The sequence below is a fragment of the Nicotiana tabacum genome, chromosome 7 (assembly GCF_000715075.1).
Source record: "Nicotiana tabacum cultivar K326 chromosome 7, ASM71507v2, whole genome shotgun sequence".
NCBI lineage: Eukaryota > Viridiplantae > Streptophyta > Magnoliopsida > Solanales > Solanaceae > Nicotiana > Nicotiana tabacum.
In genome coordinates, this window is record NC_134086.1 from 13409856 (window position 1) to 13428613 (window position 18758).

The 18758-nt window shown below is 36.1% G+C and overlaps 2 protein-coding genes across 2 annotated transcripts; one reads left to right on the forward strand and one right to left on the reverse strand.

The window, feature by feature from the left end:
- The first annotated feature begins 3730 nt into the window (after positions 1 to 3730).
- Positions 3731 to 9596, forward strand: LOC107816639 (armadillo repeat-containing protein LFR-like). The gene is made up of 8 exons (XM_016642370.2): positions 3731 to 3959; positions 6860 to 7029; positions 7136 to 7278; positions 7404 to 7660; positions 8529 to 8634; positions 8711 to 8849; positions 8948 to 9075; positions 9158 to 9596. Exons 1-8 carry the CDS (start codon positions 3773 to 3775, stop codon positions 9411 to 9413), a joined length of 1386 nt encoding a protein of 461 aa, XP_016497856.1. The 5' UTR covers positions 3731 to 3772; the 3' UTR covers positions 9414 to 9596.
- Positions 9597 to 11563: 1967 nt separating this feature from the next.
- On the reverse strand, positions 11564 to 12067 carry LOC107816638 (inactive protein RESTRICTED TEV MOVEMENT 1-like). The gene has a single exon (XM_016642369.1). It carries the CDS (start codon positions 12065 to 12067, stop codon positions 11564 to 11566), a length of 504 nt encoding a protein of 167 aa, XP_016497855.1.
- Positions 12068 to 18758: the final 6691 nt, after the last annotated feature.

The following is an 18758-nucleotide window of genomic DNA, read 5'->3' on the forward strand; positions in this document are numbered from 1 at the left end:
AATGTTATATCAAAATAGTCCTTGTTGTATTGAGCTTGTATTGGGGGTTGGTTTTTTTGGTCCTTCATATGTCACCCTTAATAGATATAGTCCTTTAAAAAATAGCTGAATTCGGTCCTTGAGCCCTAAAACTAACAGAATTTTCAAAACTTGTTGTTAACTTTAACAAGCCACGTGTACCTCACATGGATTTGGATGACCCGATGAAAAACTGAAGAAGGAAGACAACTTTTATTTGCTCACATTTACTTGTTCTTCATTGGCCATTAGAATTTTCAGTTGAGTTTACATCAACCACTGAAATTTAGAAATTTAGGAATATATCTAGCAAGAAGAACCCCTCTTATGACCAAAAAATAAAATAAAATCATATCCAATTAACAAGAAAGCAAGAGTTACGGAGAAAAAAGGAAGAACAAAAAGAAAAATGTAGGAATAGTTGAAGAAAAGAACAATAAATTTACATCTGGATAATATTTTTAAGTTAATAATGTGAATTAGTGCACTAGCTTCTCTATGTAATCATTACAAAACATAAAGAAAAACTAACCAGAAAGGAATCTAATGATAATTTTAAATTTAACCATTACCAACTTCCTCTTACGGTCTTATTCCTCCCGTGACCCAACCCACAAAGCGCCATAGCCAATATATCAATATTTCTGAAGAATTTCAAAAAGAGAAGGGCAAAAGTTTTGATAATGACAATCTTTCTAAACTATCGAAGAATCTTGATATGGAACCGCAACTGAAGAAGAAGAAAAACTATGAAAATGCCCTCAAAATAAAAATAATCACAAATTCATAATACTTAAAGCCACTTCCTCATAAAGAGTGATAGTCACGTCTCAATGAACATGTACAAAGTTTGGGATACTAACCTCAAATTGTAACTTTTTGCACATCAATGATCAATGATGACTGTTTAATTTTTTTTTTTAAAAAGCCACTACCTCTTACACCTCAAGGCACAAGAAAGATTCTTGAATTAAGCAATCGTGTTGCTGATGAACTCTAGCAGTACTACTTCGAAAAACCAATATCTCCGTGACACCTTCTTGTTTAGATTCTTAATTTAAAATAGATTGTCACTAAACTTCTGCCTACATGCATGCAAAAATTTTAAGAAATTTCAATAATATTCCATCACTTAAGTTGTCTGAGATCCTTTTAAAACATTACCAAAAGTTGGTGTTACTGTTAACAATCGACAGAGAAATAATTAAATCAAGATATATACACAAATTGTTCACATAGCTATTGAGCCTGGGCTATGCCCGGGCATAACTTCACTAGTATGTTATGTAATGATGTTTCAACTTGAAAATTGGTATTTGTGGTGAATTCAAAACTTTTAATTTGAACTTGAATTTTTTTTGGCAGAATAGCCTAAATGACACCTGTACTTGTGCCATTTTGTCTTCCCGGTCCTTGTATTCAATAAAGTTTCATCTAGACACCTGAACTCAGTTAAAACATGTATTTTAAACTCCTTCGGCATTACGTGTTGGTCACTCGCCTGACATGGAGGAAATATGATGTCCACATCAGATAAATCAATGCCACATCTTTATTTATTTAAAAATTAATTTTTAATAATATTTCAAATCCATCATCATCTTCCTATGCTGCCGGCGATCCTTATCACCGTGAAACAACCGGAAAATCGGAGTCGCCTCTACCGTTTTGCTCTCTTTCCTCCTTTCTGAGCACAATCTTAAACCCCAATTCTTATACATAAAATTCTTCAATTTTTTTTAAAAAAAGAAATTTATCTTGCAACAACGACTAGCGTACCATCGACAAAAAACAAAGGACTTAGAATTTACAGAGACACAAGTGTAATCTTGATTTACAGAGACATAAAAAGGGGAAAAACCAACAAATAACGTACCATCGCCGGAAGTATTACACTGTCGACCACCACAAAGCAAAATCAGATCGCTGGAAATTAATTACTAGCGGACTCCACCACCTATTTCTCCACTCACCAAACTCCTTCGGAAAACCATGACCACAATGGACTGATGAACACGAAAATTACTTGGCCATAACTTCTTGATATCTTTAAAAACTTTAACCCGATTAATAGATCTATTTATTTAAATTCCCTAAAAGAAAATTCTTCTCTTTTTTATACTATTAATTTTGTTGCTATATTATTTGGCAACCACCCGTTTATTTTGCTGTAAACAGGAAAGAGGGGGGGGGGGAGAAGAAGATGGGGAGAAACAGGGGGAATAAGGACGAAGGGTGGGGAAACGCGTAGAGTACTTGGGTTGGGTTGGAAAATTAATTTACTCTTTTTCTTTTTTATGGTTATTCTTTAATATTTTTAATATTTTAAAATCAAATAAATATACCCACTCTCATTTTTAGAGCATGTAATCACTCGTTTTTCTAACTTAGCAAAATGAATGACACATAAGCTTAGTCAACGGTCAGAGAGATTTAAAATATATGTTTTGACTGAGTTCAGGTGTCTGGATGAAACTTCATTGAATACAGGGACCCGAATGACAAAGTGACACAAGTATAGGTGCCATTTAGGCTATTATGCTTCTTTTTTTCAAGTAAAAATTATTAGTTAGAAGGTGTATTTCATGTGATGTTTTTCAAATCTTCAACTTCTACTCATAATTGTTTGACTTTCACAAGCTTTTTTCCTAGAAAAACTATAACTCTCCAAGCATCTAACTTCTACAAACTTTTTTCCAAAGGATCTTTACAAAATACCAGCAGATTCACTATTTACTTTTTAAAGTTAGTATATATAAATTATATATTTATTATACACAATTTTATATATATTATATACTTTTAATTTAAATGGTTAGGGGACGCCTATTTAGGTTCAAATTTTGAAGAATTAACTTAAATAACTACTTACCCATGCGTTTAAACTTAAAATAGCTGACAGATGATATAATATATGTATAATTGATGTATAATATGTGTATTCGTATATAATTTATGTATACGGGCTAGAAAAATAAACAGTGAGTTCGACCAGCTATTTGGGTAAAGATTCCTTAATTTTTCTTTTTCTTTCTAAACTTCAACTACACCTTCGTCTACACGGCCCAATAATACTACAATTATTTTAGTTGACGAGGGTTTGAAATTGTTAAAATAGCACGGGCTAGCCAATTTTCGGACTGGTCATTCAAAAATAGCCAGCGTTTGTAAAGTCATTGAAAAATAGCCACTATTTTGCCGCAACAAGGACCGATCCAACATAATATACTGGAGATTGGTGCACCTGTGTATGAACTTCCAGCATATCATGCTGGAACTCCAACAGGCGGAAAGTTCCATCATAATATACTGGAGATTGGAGCACCTACGTATGAACTTCCAACATATTATACTAGACCGATATATTATACTGGAACTCCAGTATAATATACTGGAGTTCTAATATACTTATGCTGGAACTCCATTATAATATACTAGAGTTCCAGTATACTTATGCTGGAATTCTAGTATATTATGCTGGAGTATTTTTCGGATTTTGAACAGTGTTTTTGTTCAAATTTATCTTTACATGAAAAGTGGCTAAATTTCAATTACTTTTGAACGAACATTTGTAAATCTGGCTATTTTTGAATTTCTCCCTTTGAGATTGGCCCATATCCTATGCTTAAGTCCATGGGCTATAACTTGGGCCAAATAAAATGCTAAGCCCATAGTTCTGCAAGATCCGAAACCCGACCTCCTCGCACCAAGTTCTTTGACTTTTCACAGTGGAAAAACATAGGAGAAAAAGAGAATGCAGAAAAGAGAGCAAGCGAAGCTAAGCGGATCAACGGGTGGCTCCGCCGCACCGCCGGCGAAAAGGGGGCGGCCATTGGGAAGCGTAAACAGCAACGCAGCCGCAGCAGCAGCTGCAGCAGCTGACTCAGCAGCTCCTTCAACTCTCCTCGGCCCGTCCCTGCAAGTTCACTCTGCCTTCGCTGGTTAGTTCCAAATATCTTTGAATACATTGACTCATGAATTTATTGGTGTAAAAAGTTGTAAAAGGAAGCATCTTTGTGCTTTTTCATGTTTAATTTTTATTGGATACTATAAAATTTTGAGCTTTCTTGTTGTGAGTTGTACATCATATCAGCCTTTATCCGCTGGTTATGTTCCAATTTTAGGTCATGACTAGGAGGTTGAGAATTAGAGAGCAAAATAGACATGTGAAACTTAGGGATTTGAAATATATAATGGTTAGAGGTGTGACTTTATTTGATAGGAATGTGTCTGTAAGGAAAGATCAAGGTGTTGTACCTGTAAAGAATATGGATCAAGATATGAGGATACCAAAGACCATATAAGGAGCAACAACCCATTCGCGCAACCAATTCAGGACACTCTAAATTCTAATAACCCCACACTCTTATGACTTGACATTTTGAGCGTGGACAGTATAACATGGAAGTCCAACAATACACTTGAGTAAATGGAGCAAAACTTGAAGCTAAAGAGAATTTCATTCCACTTGATAATTAACAATCTGGAACTTTCAACCTATATATGTAAAGCAATGTGAAAAAAGCCTGGTAACCGCCTCAGACCTATGTGATGATAAGAAGATATTATAGTCTTGGTTTGTTGTGTTTGAACAGAAAGGAATCCCAGATGCTTTGATGGGATATCAACTCCTCCTATGGTTCTTAAGGCTAGATGTCTCTTAGGGGTCGTTTGGTACATGGGATAAGGATAATCCCGGGATAAAGTTTAGGATTAACTTTATCCTATGTTTGGTTTGGGGTATTAGTTAATTCGAGGATAACTTTTACCCCAAAATGGTGGGATTAGTTATCCCATATAGAAGGTGGGATAACTAATCCCATGGGATATCCCACCATTACACCAAACAACCCTTATGGTTGTATAGTTGGCACAACTTAGATCCTGCATATTGCCATATTAACTTCTTTAGTTTTGTGATTTTGTTAGCTCCTAGCTCTTGCTTAGCTTTTTTCTGCTCATAGCTGATTCCTTTGCTATGTACTCTCTTTTTTGTACTTTTTGCATCTTCTGGATGCCATCTATAAGATTCCCTTTACTTCAACAACCACCCAGTAGGATCCCATAAGTAGGGTCTGGGGAGGGTAGAGTGTACGCAGACCTTACCCCTATTCCGGAGGGATAGAGAGGCTGTTTTCGGGAGACCCTCGGCTCATAGACAATAGATCCGTAATAACAACAGAAACCTGAAAAATAGAATTAGCATCGTAAAAGACAATAAATAAATAGAAAGGCCAAAATGTGAAACACAACAAAAACCGCTAGCAGTCCTAGACAAAACACTATCAGACTAGCCAGCACAACGAGGAAAAATGCTTGACTACCCCCTAACCTACAACCCTAACCTACAACCCCTAACCTAAAATTCCCCTTACTTCATAAAATAAAAAGATATTGTAGTCTTAGTTGAAAAATTAGTTTGATAAAGAAACCATCACATCAGTTTGAAATTTGAATGGTTCAATGACATTTGAATTCTTGAAAGTGATTTAAATTGAATAATGTCAAATATTTTGGGATGTCCCAAAACTATAAGAGTGCATGTAAATTGGGATGGAAGGAGTAATAATTGGTAATTCATCTTTTCATTTGAAGATAATGTTGCTATTGACACAATTCCTATTGGATCATTGCAGTTTTAGTTTCGGCTGATGGGCTGAATAAGTTCTTTTTCTTTCTTTTTTTCCCAAAGGTCCAAAGAAGCCATTACAGTACATGATCAACGACAAATTCTTTGAAGCCATATGTTACGAGACATAATGATCTTCTTGTTTGGGATGTGATCTAGATAGCCCCAAGTAGAGTGAGATACAAAGATTCTCATTATGTCTCCAACATTTTTTACCCCTCTTTACTTACTTCAGTTTTACAAATTTATAGTGTCACCTAGGGACAAAGGTAAAAACTCACTCTTAATTGAGGTTTTGAAACTTGGGAATTATTTTTCTTTTGTTTGCTTTGCCCCTTTAATATTCGTTCTCCGAAATAAAAAGTTTCTTTTACTTTGTGTTTTTATTTACAAAAGAAAATAGGGTATTAATAAGGTTTCGTAAAATTGAAGACATGGAGAGTCCAAATTCCCACGACCAGTCTATTTAAGCCGAAGATGGAATGCAAATCGTTCTACTTGTAAGAGGGAATGCTATATGTTAAAATGTTTGACCATCTCATCTAAAAGTTTAAACTGTTAGAGAGAGCATACTTTTATTTAATTAAGTATGTATCAACACACCCTCTCTTTTTTTTTTCATGGGCCAAAACATGTGGAAATTCTTTTTGATAATAGGTGTCAGTGAGACTCGAACCCAGGACCTCTGGCTGCTTTAATATCATGTTAAAATGTGTGGCCATCTTATCTAAAAGCTTAAGTTGTTAGAGAGAACATACATTGATTTACTTAATTATTTTTGGACACTATAAATCTTGAAGCACATGATTCGACTGCATTGACTACTTACTCATGTATATTCGATTATGGGAGTTGAATAGAGTGACATCGTGTACTTGATCTATGATTGTATGATCAGCAAACTAGGTCTAGAACTAAATGAAAGAGTAATGTGTAGGATTTGCATGTTAAAGCAGGAAGGTATTTGCTTTTCCCATGGTCAACCCAAGCCAAGTGAACCAGATTGTTTTTTATCTCAACTAACTATAAAGCTAAAATTCCTTCAAGATTTATGTAAGAGGATGTTTGTACTGAAAAATTGACTTACGTGTTAAATTTGAGAAAAAATTAGAGGCATTTATTCTGATAAGGCTGTGGAAATAGGATGATGCCAGCCCATTATCTTGCATGCTTGTTATTTATTTATCTTAAAGTTTTGTTTTACTTTACCAGAACAGAATAATAAAAGGATTGTTCTAGCTCTTCAAAGTGGATTAAAGGGTGAGCTGACATGGGCACTAAATACGCTCACTTTGCTATCATTCAAGGAGAAAGATGACATCCGTAAGGATGCAACTCCTCTTGCCAAAATTCCTGGATTGCTTGATGCTCTACTTCAAGTTGTATGTTTCTTGATATCTACCACATAACATGTGATTCCTGTGTAACTTCTATTTGTTCTTTACTTTTTTTGTGTGTGAACGATAATGTCAATATTCTGTTAAACAGATAGATGATTGGCGTGATATAGCGTTGCCAAGGGTACTTGTAAAGGCACCTCGTGTGCGGCTTTTGGGTGCACATTCAGCTGTTACTGGATTTGGAATTGGATATGAAGCATTGAACTCGAATGAATCTGTACCTAATCCTAGGTAACTCAGGATGGTTTCAATCTCCCGGTCTCTTCTTTTATAAGCTTTTATTACTTTAATATTTTTTACGTTCTTTATTTCCAGTGCATGAGATCTCTGTAACTGTTTGTAATCCCTGATGACAGCACTGGTTCTGGAGCTGCCAACAGAGATTCATCTGTTCAGAAGAGTAATACCAAGTCTCGCCCTGCGGGTTGGTGGTTTGAGGAAGATGGCTTATTTAATTTGGATGAGGAGGGGCGATCTGAAAAGCAGCAGTGCGCCGTTGCTGCTTCAAACATTCTCCGCAACTTCTCTTTTATGCCAGATAATGAAGTCATCATGGGCCAGCATAGACATTGCTTAGAAACTCTATTCCAATGTCTGGCAGATTATGTTACAGGTGTGAAGGAAACTCTGCTTGATATTTATGTTCTCTATGTTGTGCTTACAAGCTTGACATCTGTGCAATGGCACATTTCTATTACGGAAACTTATAATGTTTGACATATGTGGTATCTGCCTATCTGGTGCTCTTTTTCTTAAGTTGTCTTCATGGTTATAATTTAGCTGGATTTTGAAATTGTCTTTCTTTGACGAGTTGATGTCTCCAATTGACCTGCTACCCCAATGAATATTCTGGGTTTAATTTCTCCCATTGAAGTGGAAATATTTTATTGTTATAATTGAAGTGGAAATTATGTCTTGTATCTCCATTGAAAACCTATCCAAACCTTTCAAACATATTCCAGTCCGCTATATAGCTTTTGTACTTGTTAGTCAGTCTCTCTCTCTCTCTCTCTCTCTCTCTCTCTCTCTCTCTCTCTTTCACTCTCTCTCTCATATCAACCTATTGGATGTACTCATGCAGTTCGAGTTGACACCTTCGATGTAAAACTTGAATATAATGTTGCTCTACTAGCTTGGTGAAGTCTAACGAAATGGCTTGGAATCCATTAGAAGACTCATTCCATTGTGTAACACATTGACTTTAGTATACCTGCCCGGCTATTTTTATTATTCCTAGTCTCCGATGATGTCTTGACTTATTCTATAATTCGATAGACTTTACATTCATCCTGCATCCCAACCTGCCCTATAAAAGAACCCCTTAAAAAAAGAAGACGATCAAATTAGATACGTCCTACTCTGCACAAAGAAGAATTTGTTAAAATGCAGTTCTCTTAATCTGAATGTTAAGTGTTTTCTGTAATTTTCTTTTGAGCACGCTTCTTGTGCTTTTTGTCATCTTTGGATTCTTATGTTAACAGAGGATGAAGAACTTGTCACAAATGCCCTCGAGACGATAGTGAATATAGGTCCATTGATAGATCTCCGAATCTTCAGTTCCTCGAAACCTTCTTTTATCAAAATGACGTAAGTGTGTGACTTTGTAGTTTTTGTTTCGCTTATTGTAAGTCAAATTGAATTGAGTTTCTCGATCTTTATCCAGGGAGAAACGTGCTGTCCAGGCTGTCATGGGAGTGTTGGGATCTGCTGTCAAGGCCTGGCATTGTGCTGCTGCTGAATTAATTGGTCGTATTATAATAAATCCTGATAATGAACCTTTCCTACTTCCTTCTGCTTCGCAGGTTGATATCCTTCCTTTTCGACAGCCCTTATTCTAGAGATCCTATATGTACTATGTGAATATTCAAAAAACCCATTGACCTTAATTTGTGCGTCGCAGATATATAAACGTTTAGTTGATATCATGAGCCAACCAGCTACTGATGCTCAAGCAGCTGCAATTGGTGCATTATATAACCTTGCCGAAATAAATATGGACTGCCGTTTGAAGCTGGCTAGTGAACGATGGTAAGACAGGCTAACTGACCTAGTCATAATATTTTTATTAACTTTTATATCTGAATGACTTATCCACTAAATTGAACTTCAGGGCTATTGATAGACTGTTGAAAGTGATTAAGATGCCACATCCAGTACCAGAAGTGTGCAGGAAAGCAGCAACTATTTTAGAAAACCTTGTATCAGAGCCACAGAACAAGCCTCTTCTACTAGTGTATGAAAATGCATTTGCGGAGATGCTTTTTGGTGACCCAAGATACTCGGACATATTTTCCAGAATACTATACGAACTAACATCACGGCCAAGCAACAAAGTGGCATCAGCTCGAGGGATCTGGGGCATGTAATGTCGTAACACACAAGGTACCATATTTGATGATATTTCAGCTGACATATGTTGTTGTACATACATTTAAATGTGATTAGTTGAGCAAGCTTTTGGACATTAAAAGTACTGGTTACTTGTATTGTAATAGTAAACATTAATTCACCTCAAAAATGCAAAATATATGTTACTATAGGCTTACCAATTCTGTCCTTGATTTATTGAAGCTATTAGAACCTTGCATTACTGTTGCTTGTAAACATAAAAATATTCTTGCAGTACTGTTCTTTCTCCATAGCAGATATCTAAAGATAATGGATTTCTTTCGCTTGGTGCTTCGAATTTTCTGGTAAGATTTTTAACCCTTCAACCAAGGGCATAACTGCTGAGCTATTTGAACAATGAATTCAAACATTATGATATTAATTCAAGTATCTCTGATTGAATCTAAACAACAGGGACAAAATCTACCATTTAACATAAGTCCCATCAGAGTTTCGAATATCATTCCATTAATGTCAAATCAATATCCATATAATTGTTCTCTTCAAACTCCAAGTTTGCATAACAAATCACACTACTTGTACCATGGAGTGGTAGGATGGTTGTGATCTCTCACTTTTGAAGTGAGTTCTTGGGTTCGTGTCATGGGAATAAAGAACTTCTTGGTGAGATCGTTTTTACCCTCTTATTGGGTTTACCTGATGTGAATCTCATTAGTTGGTCAGTAAAGAAAAGGGTAGTCAGGTGCACTAAGCTCCCGCTATGTGCGGGGTTCGGGGAAGGGACAGACCACAAGGGTTTACTATACGCAACCTTACCCTACATTTTTGCAAAAGGTTGTTTCCACAACTTGAACCCGAGACCCCCGGGTCACATGGCAGCAACTTTACCAATTATGCCAAGACTCCCCTTCAGTGAATTTCTAAAAGCACACACCTCTATTGAAACGCTTCAAACACCAAGTTTGCAACTTTGCATGATATTACGTTACCACATCGGTAAAACACAAGAGGGATACTGGGTATATATGTTAACAAACCTTAAACCCTTGTGACGCGTTTAAAACTGTGCGGGCCTAGACCTAAACCGGACAATATCCCTAGTGGGGTGGTCGGTTACATATGGTATCAGAGTTACTCTTGTGTCAGCCTTGTCGATGGTGGGTCAAAGATCAACTGAGTTTAGGCAAATTACGATTAGGCGGGACTTTAGACAGAGTCTCCCATCAATGGTGGGTCAAAGATCAACTGAGTTTAGGCAAATTACGATTAGGCGGGACTTTAGACAGAGTCTCCCATCGGCAAAACACAAGAATGATGTTGGTTATATAAGTTAACAAACCTTAGACCCTACTGGCGCGTTTTAAAGCCGTGCGGGTTTAAGCCCAAATCAAACAATATCACTAGCAAGCCGTTACAGATGGTATTAGAGTCACGTTTGTTTCAGCCTTGCTGATTGTGGGTCCTCGCTAAGTCCATAAGAGGGGTGTATGTAACACAAGAAGGATGTTGGGTATATAAGTTAACAAACCTTAGACCCTACTATCGCGATTTAAAGCCGTACGGGTTTAAGCCCAAAGCGAACAATATTACTAGCAAGCTGTTACAAATAGTATTAAAGTCACTTTTGTTTCAGCCTTGCCGATTGTGGGTCCTCGCTGAGTCCATAAGAGGGGTGTATGTAACACCCCAAATTTTAGACAAAGTCCCACATCAGCAAAACACAAGATATTAGGTATATAAGTTAACAGACCCCAGTGTCACATTTTAAAACTTTGCAGGTTTAAGCCCAAAGCAGACAACATCATTAGAGTAGGGTAAAGGAACAAGGATCGGTACAAAATTATTAAGTAAACTGCATATATTTCTCATTGAAATTTGAGAAGTGCATATTCGAAATAGAGGCAGATATTTATAATACCAAGATCATTTGGAAATTTGTAAAAGATAGTTGAATTAAATTTCTACAACTACTACTATTACTAATACTTGCAAATTTCTTCTTCTTCTTCTTCTTTTTACCGAAGGATTTTTAAAATGGATTATGGAGATTGTGATTGTCGTCGTCTTTCTTCTCCTTCTTCTTCTTTACTGAAGGATCTTTAAAATGGATCATGGAGGTTGTGATTGTCTTAACATAGACCCAAATACCATATCGGCAATTTTTCTACTACCATTTCTTCTTCTCCCTTAACTGAAGGATATTAAAAATGTTGATGGTCTTCACATAGACCCCAATACTCTCAATACCATAACGGCATTTGCTGCCATGAAATCCACCAATAGAACGACCATTTCCTATCTGATAGTTGAAGTGATAAATATTGCCAGCAGCTGAAGCTTTTCCAATTGGTCCATAGGAACCCTTATTGGTGCCAAATGATATTGAGCTCAAAAAACTATCTCCATTCATTGTTAATTGAACTGAACCACTTATACTAGTAAGAAACTCAGAGGGATAATCCAGGTCAACTGAATTGAAGTTTTCACATAAATTATCAACACCATGTCTCTTTGACAAAACTAGTTTCCCATTCTCAAAGAAAAGGAATTGCAGTGCAACAACTTTGTCATCATAGTGAGAAACAAAAATTTGGGCTACTTCTACTCCTCCCTTTTCTTCCCAAAGGGATCCATCTTGTTTGCCAGCTGGACTAACTTTGACCATATACATAGTTTTTTTGATTCTGATCAATTGAGAGTAATTGAAATATCAAGTTATATAATGAGGTTTTCAACTTATAACAAGTTTTTGAGTCGTATATATACTAGTTTTGGAACAGTTTCAGCTAGCCTCACACATTGGTATTCGTATATTAAATCTTGAAATAGGAATCTGACGCTTAGGTTCTCTCTCTCAATTTAATTTTGGTTGTTACTGAATTTCAGTTTCCAATATAATGTTGATTTAATATTGTTTCTTTTGGTAAATCAAAATGTATTCCTATTGATTTAATGAAAACATTATCTAGTCCAAGATATGAGGAAGCTTGAGCAGAAATTTAAGGCTAATGTTTTAAAGTGTTTTATTTTATTTTTTGTATTGACATAAAGAATTTTTATATTATTAGGTTAAGTTGAGATAGCTCTTCATATTAAAAGTGATATGCTAATATAGAAAATAGAGTAATTAAATTGCGTTGATAGTGTAACTAATTATTTTTTTTCTCATAATACTTAGACATTTGTTGTCGAAGAATTATGCACTCTTGCAGGGGTGGCTCTACTATTATCACAAGTAAGGCTTGTGCCTTAGGTCCCCAAATTTGGAGATCTCTTTTTTTTTTTTAAAAAAAATAATAGTTTTATGGGTATTTAAAAAAATAATAATATTTAGTATTTTTAATACAAAAAGTAAAAAATTTCATATAAAGAAAATAAAACTTTTTAGATATATAAAAAAGTAACAATTTGATTTACTAAAAATTTGGGTAGATAAATTATTTTGTCGATGTTTCAATTTAAGTAGATTTGACAATTTAGCTTTTTACTCTTTTATTAGATAATGTGTAAACATTTGAATTTCCTTCTTTAGTTTGTCCAAGTTAATTTTTCTTTTCCAAATCTCTTCATATTTCAGAAATTTCTATATTTTTTTTCTTTCTCTCTCATATTCTTATTCACCTTTTTCTCCCACTTTATTTCTCCAAGATTTCATTACTTTAAGTGTTCAACCGTCTTTTAAAATTTTAAGCCTCATATTAAACTTGGCTTTAGGCTACACATGTGCTTGAGCTGCCCTACGCTCTTGTATAGAAAGTATTCGACTGTTCCATAATTATAACGTTTGCAGATTTTTCAGTGGCTGCTGTGGTTGGCTCACTTTTGCACATCAATTTTTAGGAACTTAATAAAGTACATTTTTTAAAGGTTTAATGTGTTAAGATGGCATGCTAGAATTTCATTTGCTTTGTTATTATTATTACTATCTTTATTTTTTTTGAATAACATATTTACTCGAGAATTCCATTGCTGAATTTGAAAATTAGTAAGGACCTCCATGATAAAAGGGCTCTCCATTTCATGTATTTTTTCTAGTAAGGGGCATAACGCTATTGAATTAAAAGTTGTCGAAGACTTATGCACTCTTGTATAGAAAGTATTCGGCTGCTCCACAAACCTAATAAAATCCCACAAGTGGAACGTGAGAAGAGGGTAGTATGTACGCAGACCTACCCTTACTTTCAAGAAGACAAAGAGATTGTTTTCAGCAGATTTTCGGGTTAAGAAAAGTAAAATGAGGGGCAACAACAAGCACATAACTTGCTCCAAACAAAAAAAATAAATATAAGTGACAATCTTGATTCGACAAGAAAGGTCTGCGGGAGGATAGAAGAACTATTAGGTGCTTGAATTCCATCGTGATTTGAGGTATAGCTCCGAGTTATGGGCGTGTTAAGGATCTTTTCATGTTTCCTAGTTGAGAGTGAAGTAAATTTCATGTTGCGGTATGAATTCAGACTCAGGAAGACTAAGTGACTGCGTACAGTTTATGACGGTGGAAGGTATACAGAAATGTTAGTTGGAGGCAAAACAAGTGGGTTATCTCCTGCGAAGTATTCCTAGGTTGTATGATCCTTATGTGTCTTTTAGAAGGTCTCATTTACAAGTGAAATATAAGTGTTGAAATTTGAATTTTGAGTCGCTTAAGAGAGTGGGCTTGACTGTCGCAAGGAATAAATGCGAGTCTTGCAGAAGATTCAAGGTACCAGATGGTCTGTGTTTTCATGAGTTTATGAAGGTTTGAGTTTAATCTCACTATGGTATTATGGCAGCAATAAAGTGTATGCGTTATGAGTTATGGTGCGTGTTTTGATTTATGGCTTCGAGCCAAGTGGGGGAGTCCGCTATTAAATAGTTGATTGCACGATTATGTGCTCTAATGGTTCCAGTTCGAGGTGTATTTGTGAATCAGTTATGGCTCGAGTAAAGGAAATTTCAATAAAGGCTATGTTATGCTTTATGGGTGTACGAGAATCGAGGAATGACTTGAGTTGTGGTTGGTAAGGAATGCTCGGTGCATAGGGTAGGAAGTTGCTTGGTTATATTGGAATGAGGTCACATTCTACAGTGTCAGAGTGCTAGTGAAGCGCAGGTTGTTCGGTTCGTTTAATCAATCTAACTGCGGTTTGAGTAGAGTGGATGACTCTAGAGAATGGTCCTATTGTGTTCAAAACTCTACATGCAATAATTGGAGGCTTTCAAGTTGTACTTATGGCTAGAAACTGAGTTTTCAGTGGAAGATGGCAAGACTTGTGGTATTTTCTATATTAATTATGGGATTCCATACATCAGTATCGGGAAGGTGAAGGCAATGGCTTTGGGGAACACTTAAAAAAAAGGTATTCAGCGGCTTATGAGCCTTAGACGGTGTGGCTTTATGCTTGGGTTCCGTGTGGTAAGTCTGGGTTGAGGAATTGTGATGATATAGCAAGGAGGGATATCAAGCTGAAGGTAAATCAGAAGGGAACTCGGATAGATAGGGTAGCTTGGTAGTAGGCCGGATCGGTATAGTAAGTATATGATTAGTTCCTTGGGGGTGTTCGAGGTAATGAGTTCTTACGGGTATTTCGCGGCAATGCCCTTGTGTTTTAGTGGCTTGCGTAGGTTGGCTGAGATAGGAAGATTCAACCCTGACGGACTTGTTGTGCAAAGGGGAGTCGGAGAATTCTTGTCGATTTCTACCATGGTTAGAGATGTATATTTCTGCTTGTGAGCACGTGATTTTTGCCCTATATGAGTTACTCCCATAAATTCAAAACAAAATAATTTCTTATCATTATTTGCAATTTTTGTGGATTTTGTGGCATTTTCTGATAATTGTTTGCATTTGTCTATGCATTTTTATTTTTGTTTAATTAATAAAAAATACCAAAATATGTTGCATTTGCATTTTAGGATTTAATTCTATATTTTAGAATTAATTGGCAATTAGTTGTTTTATAAAAATGGGGAAAATTACAAATATAGTTTATTTTGCACTTTTTAATTTTAATTTTGAATTTCGGTAGTTTTTCCTTCAATTTGGATTTTAATTTATTGTGGTAATTATTAGTTGGGTAATTAATATAATTTTGTAGGTTAATTTAGTTTTAAGAATCAATTTAGAATTTTATTTTTATTTGAAAAAAGGGATTTGAAATTGAAAAAAAGAAAAAGAAATAAGAGGGATTAGAGAGGATTTGATATTTGGGCCTGTTGAATCTCAAATCCCACAAGCCCAAACCAGAATTCCCCAATTAACCCGTTTAAGTCAAGCCCAGATCCGCCCCAATCGGTTCCCCCACCAACAAGCCAAATGACCCCGTTTCGGTTATTTCTAATCTGGACCGTTGATCTCAATTGATCAAACGGTCCGGAACTGGTTTGATTTTACTATATAAGTGTCCGAAACACCCCCTCTATCATCGTCTCTCTCAACTCACTCTCCTTCAGAGACCAAAACAAACCCTAGATTGCCGCCTCCATTTCCCCACCTCGAGCCTGGCGGCGCTACCTCCAATCACCCCCAAATTAACACCACATAAACCCTAAGCCCCCCTCATTCCAAATCCCCACTCCGTTTTCGTCGAATCTCCCCAGAACTGTTCGAATCTTATTTCAAAGACATGAACCCTAAATTCCCAACACTCGAATCTGTGAGTTTTATTGAAGATTTGAGGTCGAAGTTAACCTTATTCGTGTGTTTTCGTTTGAAAACACACAATTAAGGCTCATTTCGGCCACAATCAAAGGTCTGGGTTTGATTTCAAGATTTGGCCGCCCTCGTTAGGTATCTTTTTCATTTCCTTGTCTTGCATGTTTTCTTTTTCTTCATTTGATTTCATTTTATTCTTTGCTGCATCCTCTTTTCTTCTCTTCATCATAGGTTCATCTGTCCGTCTGTCCCATTTTGCATATTTAGCTTAATAGTACGTTTAGTTCATTTGTTTTGTTATTTAGTTCATTCCCATTTTCTCTTCTGTTTCTGATTCCTTTTAAAAGGGTTTTTGGGTTTTTCTGATTGGGTTGAATTCCCAAATTTGGTCAGTCCCTAAAATTGTGAATTTTTTATTGGTTTGAATTGGGCTTTAAAAATCAAAAAGCCCAAGAGGGGATTTAATTTGGATTTACAGACTTATAAGATTCAATTTGGGTCAAGTTTGACCCATCTGGTCTGGTTTCATGGGGTAAAACGCAGGGGTGTGAGGGGTATTCTGAGTAATTGGCTTAGGGAATCTTGATGTAACTGCCTAAGGAAACTTCTTGGAAGCTGGGGTGGGGACTTACATGAAATCTGATGTTCTAAGCTAAGGACTTTTGAGCAAAAACAAAAATATGAAAAGGGTAAAAATGAAAAATCTGATTTCCTAAGGGCTACCCTAATAGCTTGCCTATAAGGCACCTTACCTTGCATTTCAAGGAAGGGGAAAAAGAGAAAAAGATCCTAAAAAACTGAAACAGTTGCCTTCTTTGGAAAGTTCTAAAATACTTTTGAACTCCTTACATTCCCCTGCTAAAAACTACTCGAAATTGGTCTGGTTTCTGGGTTGTTGATCTTCATTGCTTGATTAACACTATTGAAAATGACAAAATCATGCAATTGGGTTGAAATGGATTGAATTTTGGATATTCAGAAACTTATTTCAAGTGTTGTAGTTTGGGTTTTACTGTTTCATTGCTTGAATCTGGGTTCCTGCACTGTTACACTGCTGGTTTCTGCTATTGCTACTTTCCTCTGATCACCAGCTTGATATTCTGCTCTTGTTTTTTTTACTTATCCAAGTATTTTCCCAAACCATTATCAACAAGTGCTTAGGGAGATGTGTGTTGAGCCAAAGCCTGATTGAATACAAGTCCTTTTGATTTCTTATTTCATCTGTTTCTTCCATTTTCTTTGATGTCTTGTAACAAGCCTTGGATTACATATGCTACCTTTGTTTTCCTATGTCAATAACATGTCGTACAATATAATCCTGTGCTCTTTAAGAACTTGGGATGTTGATTCTACTTAAATGAAACAGTGTTCAATCTCATGTAGTTCGTTATTACTGATATTGAGAAAGTAATTAATTGAGTTTAAGTTCGAGTTTTGTCTTATAAGTTTGGTTTAAGACTGAATTTAAACATGAATGTCAGGTAGTTAAAGTCAAGAATGCACTTTTAGTACCCTCTAAAATTGTTTTATGTCTCCATTGTTCTGCAATGATAATTCAGTAAGCTCGGGCCATGTGCAGGAAAGAATAGGACATCAATGCTATTTGGGCTCATTTTGGGAGCCCAGTAGCTTGTTCGTTTGTTGCTGGATTTTTTTCATAGAAGATTAAACCCCAAAAGAATGCATTGGAAGCTTAAGTTGGTTAACTTGTGCCAAATGGTTAAAATTCATAATTCTTTGATTAAACTAATTTCTTGTTTTCACGTAGTATCGACTTATTGGCCGTTAATTGATTGTGCACAAGTGCTGGTTCTAAGAATTCGACTTAGTATTGGCCCCATTGTGGAAGGATCAATGTCAGACTCGACAGCCTGCTACACGTCCTTAAACGTTCTTTTTCACTAACATATTGGGTTCATTGTGAGCCCAAGCTTGAATGCGTCTGCGTAGGGACCCTCACTTAATTAAGTTTAACTCCTTAGAAATCGAGGTGTGCCATTAGTGAATTTTCCATGGCCCTCGCAAAGTTGAAACATGTAGTTGCTTTAGGCGCGTTATTTTAATAATTAACTTCCTTAAACTCGAATGTGCATTTCATGTGACCCAAATCCAAATCCCAAAAACGTTGACTAAAATGTGTTTAGGATTGCGGGTGCATTTCATGTGGCGCGATCCAAAGGCACGTTTAATCTTCTTAAAAATTGAACAAAAGCGGTTAAAAGTTAAAATCTGCACATAGGTTCAAAATCATTTAAAATCAGATAATTAAGTCGAATACAACACTTGAGCGACTGTGCTAGAACCACGGAACTCGGGAATGCCTAACACCTTCTCCCGGGTTAACAGAATTCCTTACTCGGATTTCTGGTTCGCGGACTATTAAGCAGAGTCAAGCTTTTCCTCAATTCGGGATTGAACCGGTGACTTGGGACACCATAAATCTCCCAAGTGGTGACTCTGAATCTTTTAACAATAAATCCCGTTTCGATTGTCACTTAAAGTGGAAAAAAACTCCCTTATACATTCCACTTCTGGGGGTGTAGTAAAAAAGGAGGTGTGACACTGCTGGCGTGAGGAGCAGGGAATGTATAGTGATTTTCTTCCAGGTTGGGCTCAATGGAAAGTTCTTGGTTGGTTGAGTGCATAGTTGCTTGTGGTTCGGAAGGGATATGAAATTCTCATGTTATCCTAAGATGGTATGGTATATGCGGTATATTGTGGAGGATTG

What these genes read in the sequence shown, in the direction of transcription:
- LOC107816639 (XM_016642370.2), top strand. Translation starts at nt 3,773, where the DNA reads ATGCAGAAAAGAGAGCAAGCGAAGCTAAGCGGATCAACGGGTGGCTCC. An exon ending in GAATCTGTACCTAATCCTAG is followed by an intron (nt 7,279 to 7,403) that starts GTAACTCAGGAT and finishes CCCTGATGACAG; the next exon opens with CACTGGTTCTGGAGCTGCCA. An exon ending in TCTGGCAGATTATGTTACAG is followed by an intron (nt 7,661 to 8,528) that starts GTGTGAAGGAAA and finishes TTATGTTAACAG; the next exon opens with AGGATGAAGAACTTGTCACA.
- LOC107816638 (XM_016642369.1), bottom strand. Translation starts at nt 12,067, where the DNA reads ATGTATATGGTCAAAGTTAGTCCAGCTGGCAAACAAGATGGATCCCTT.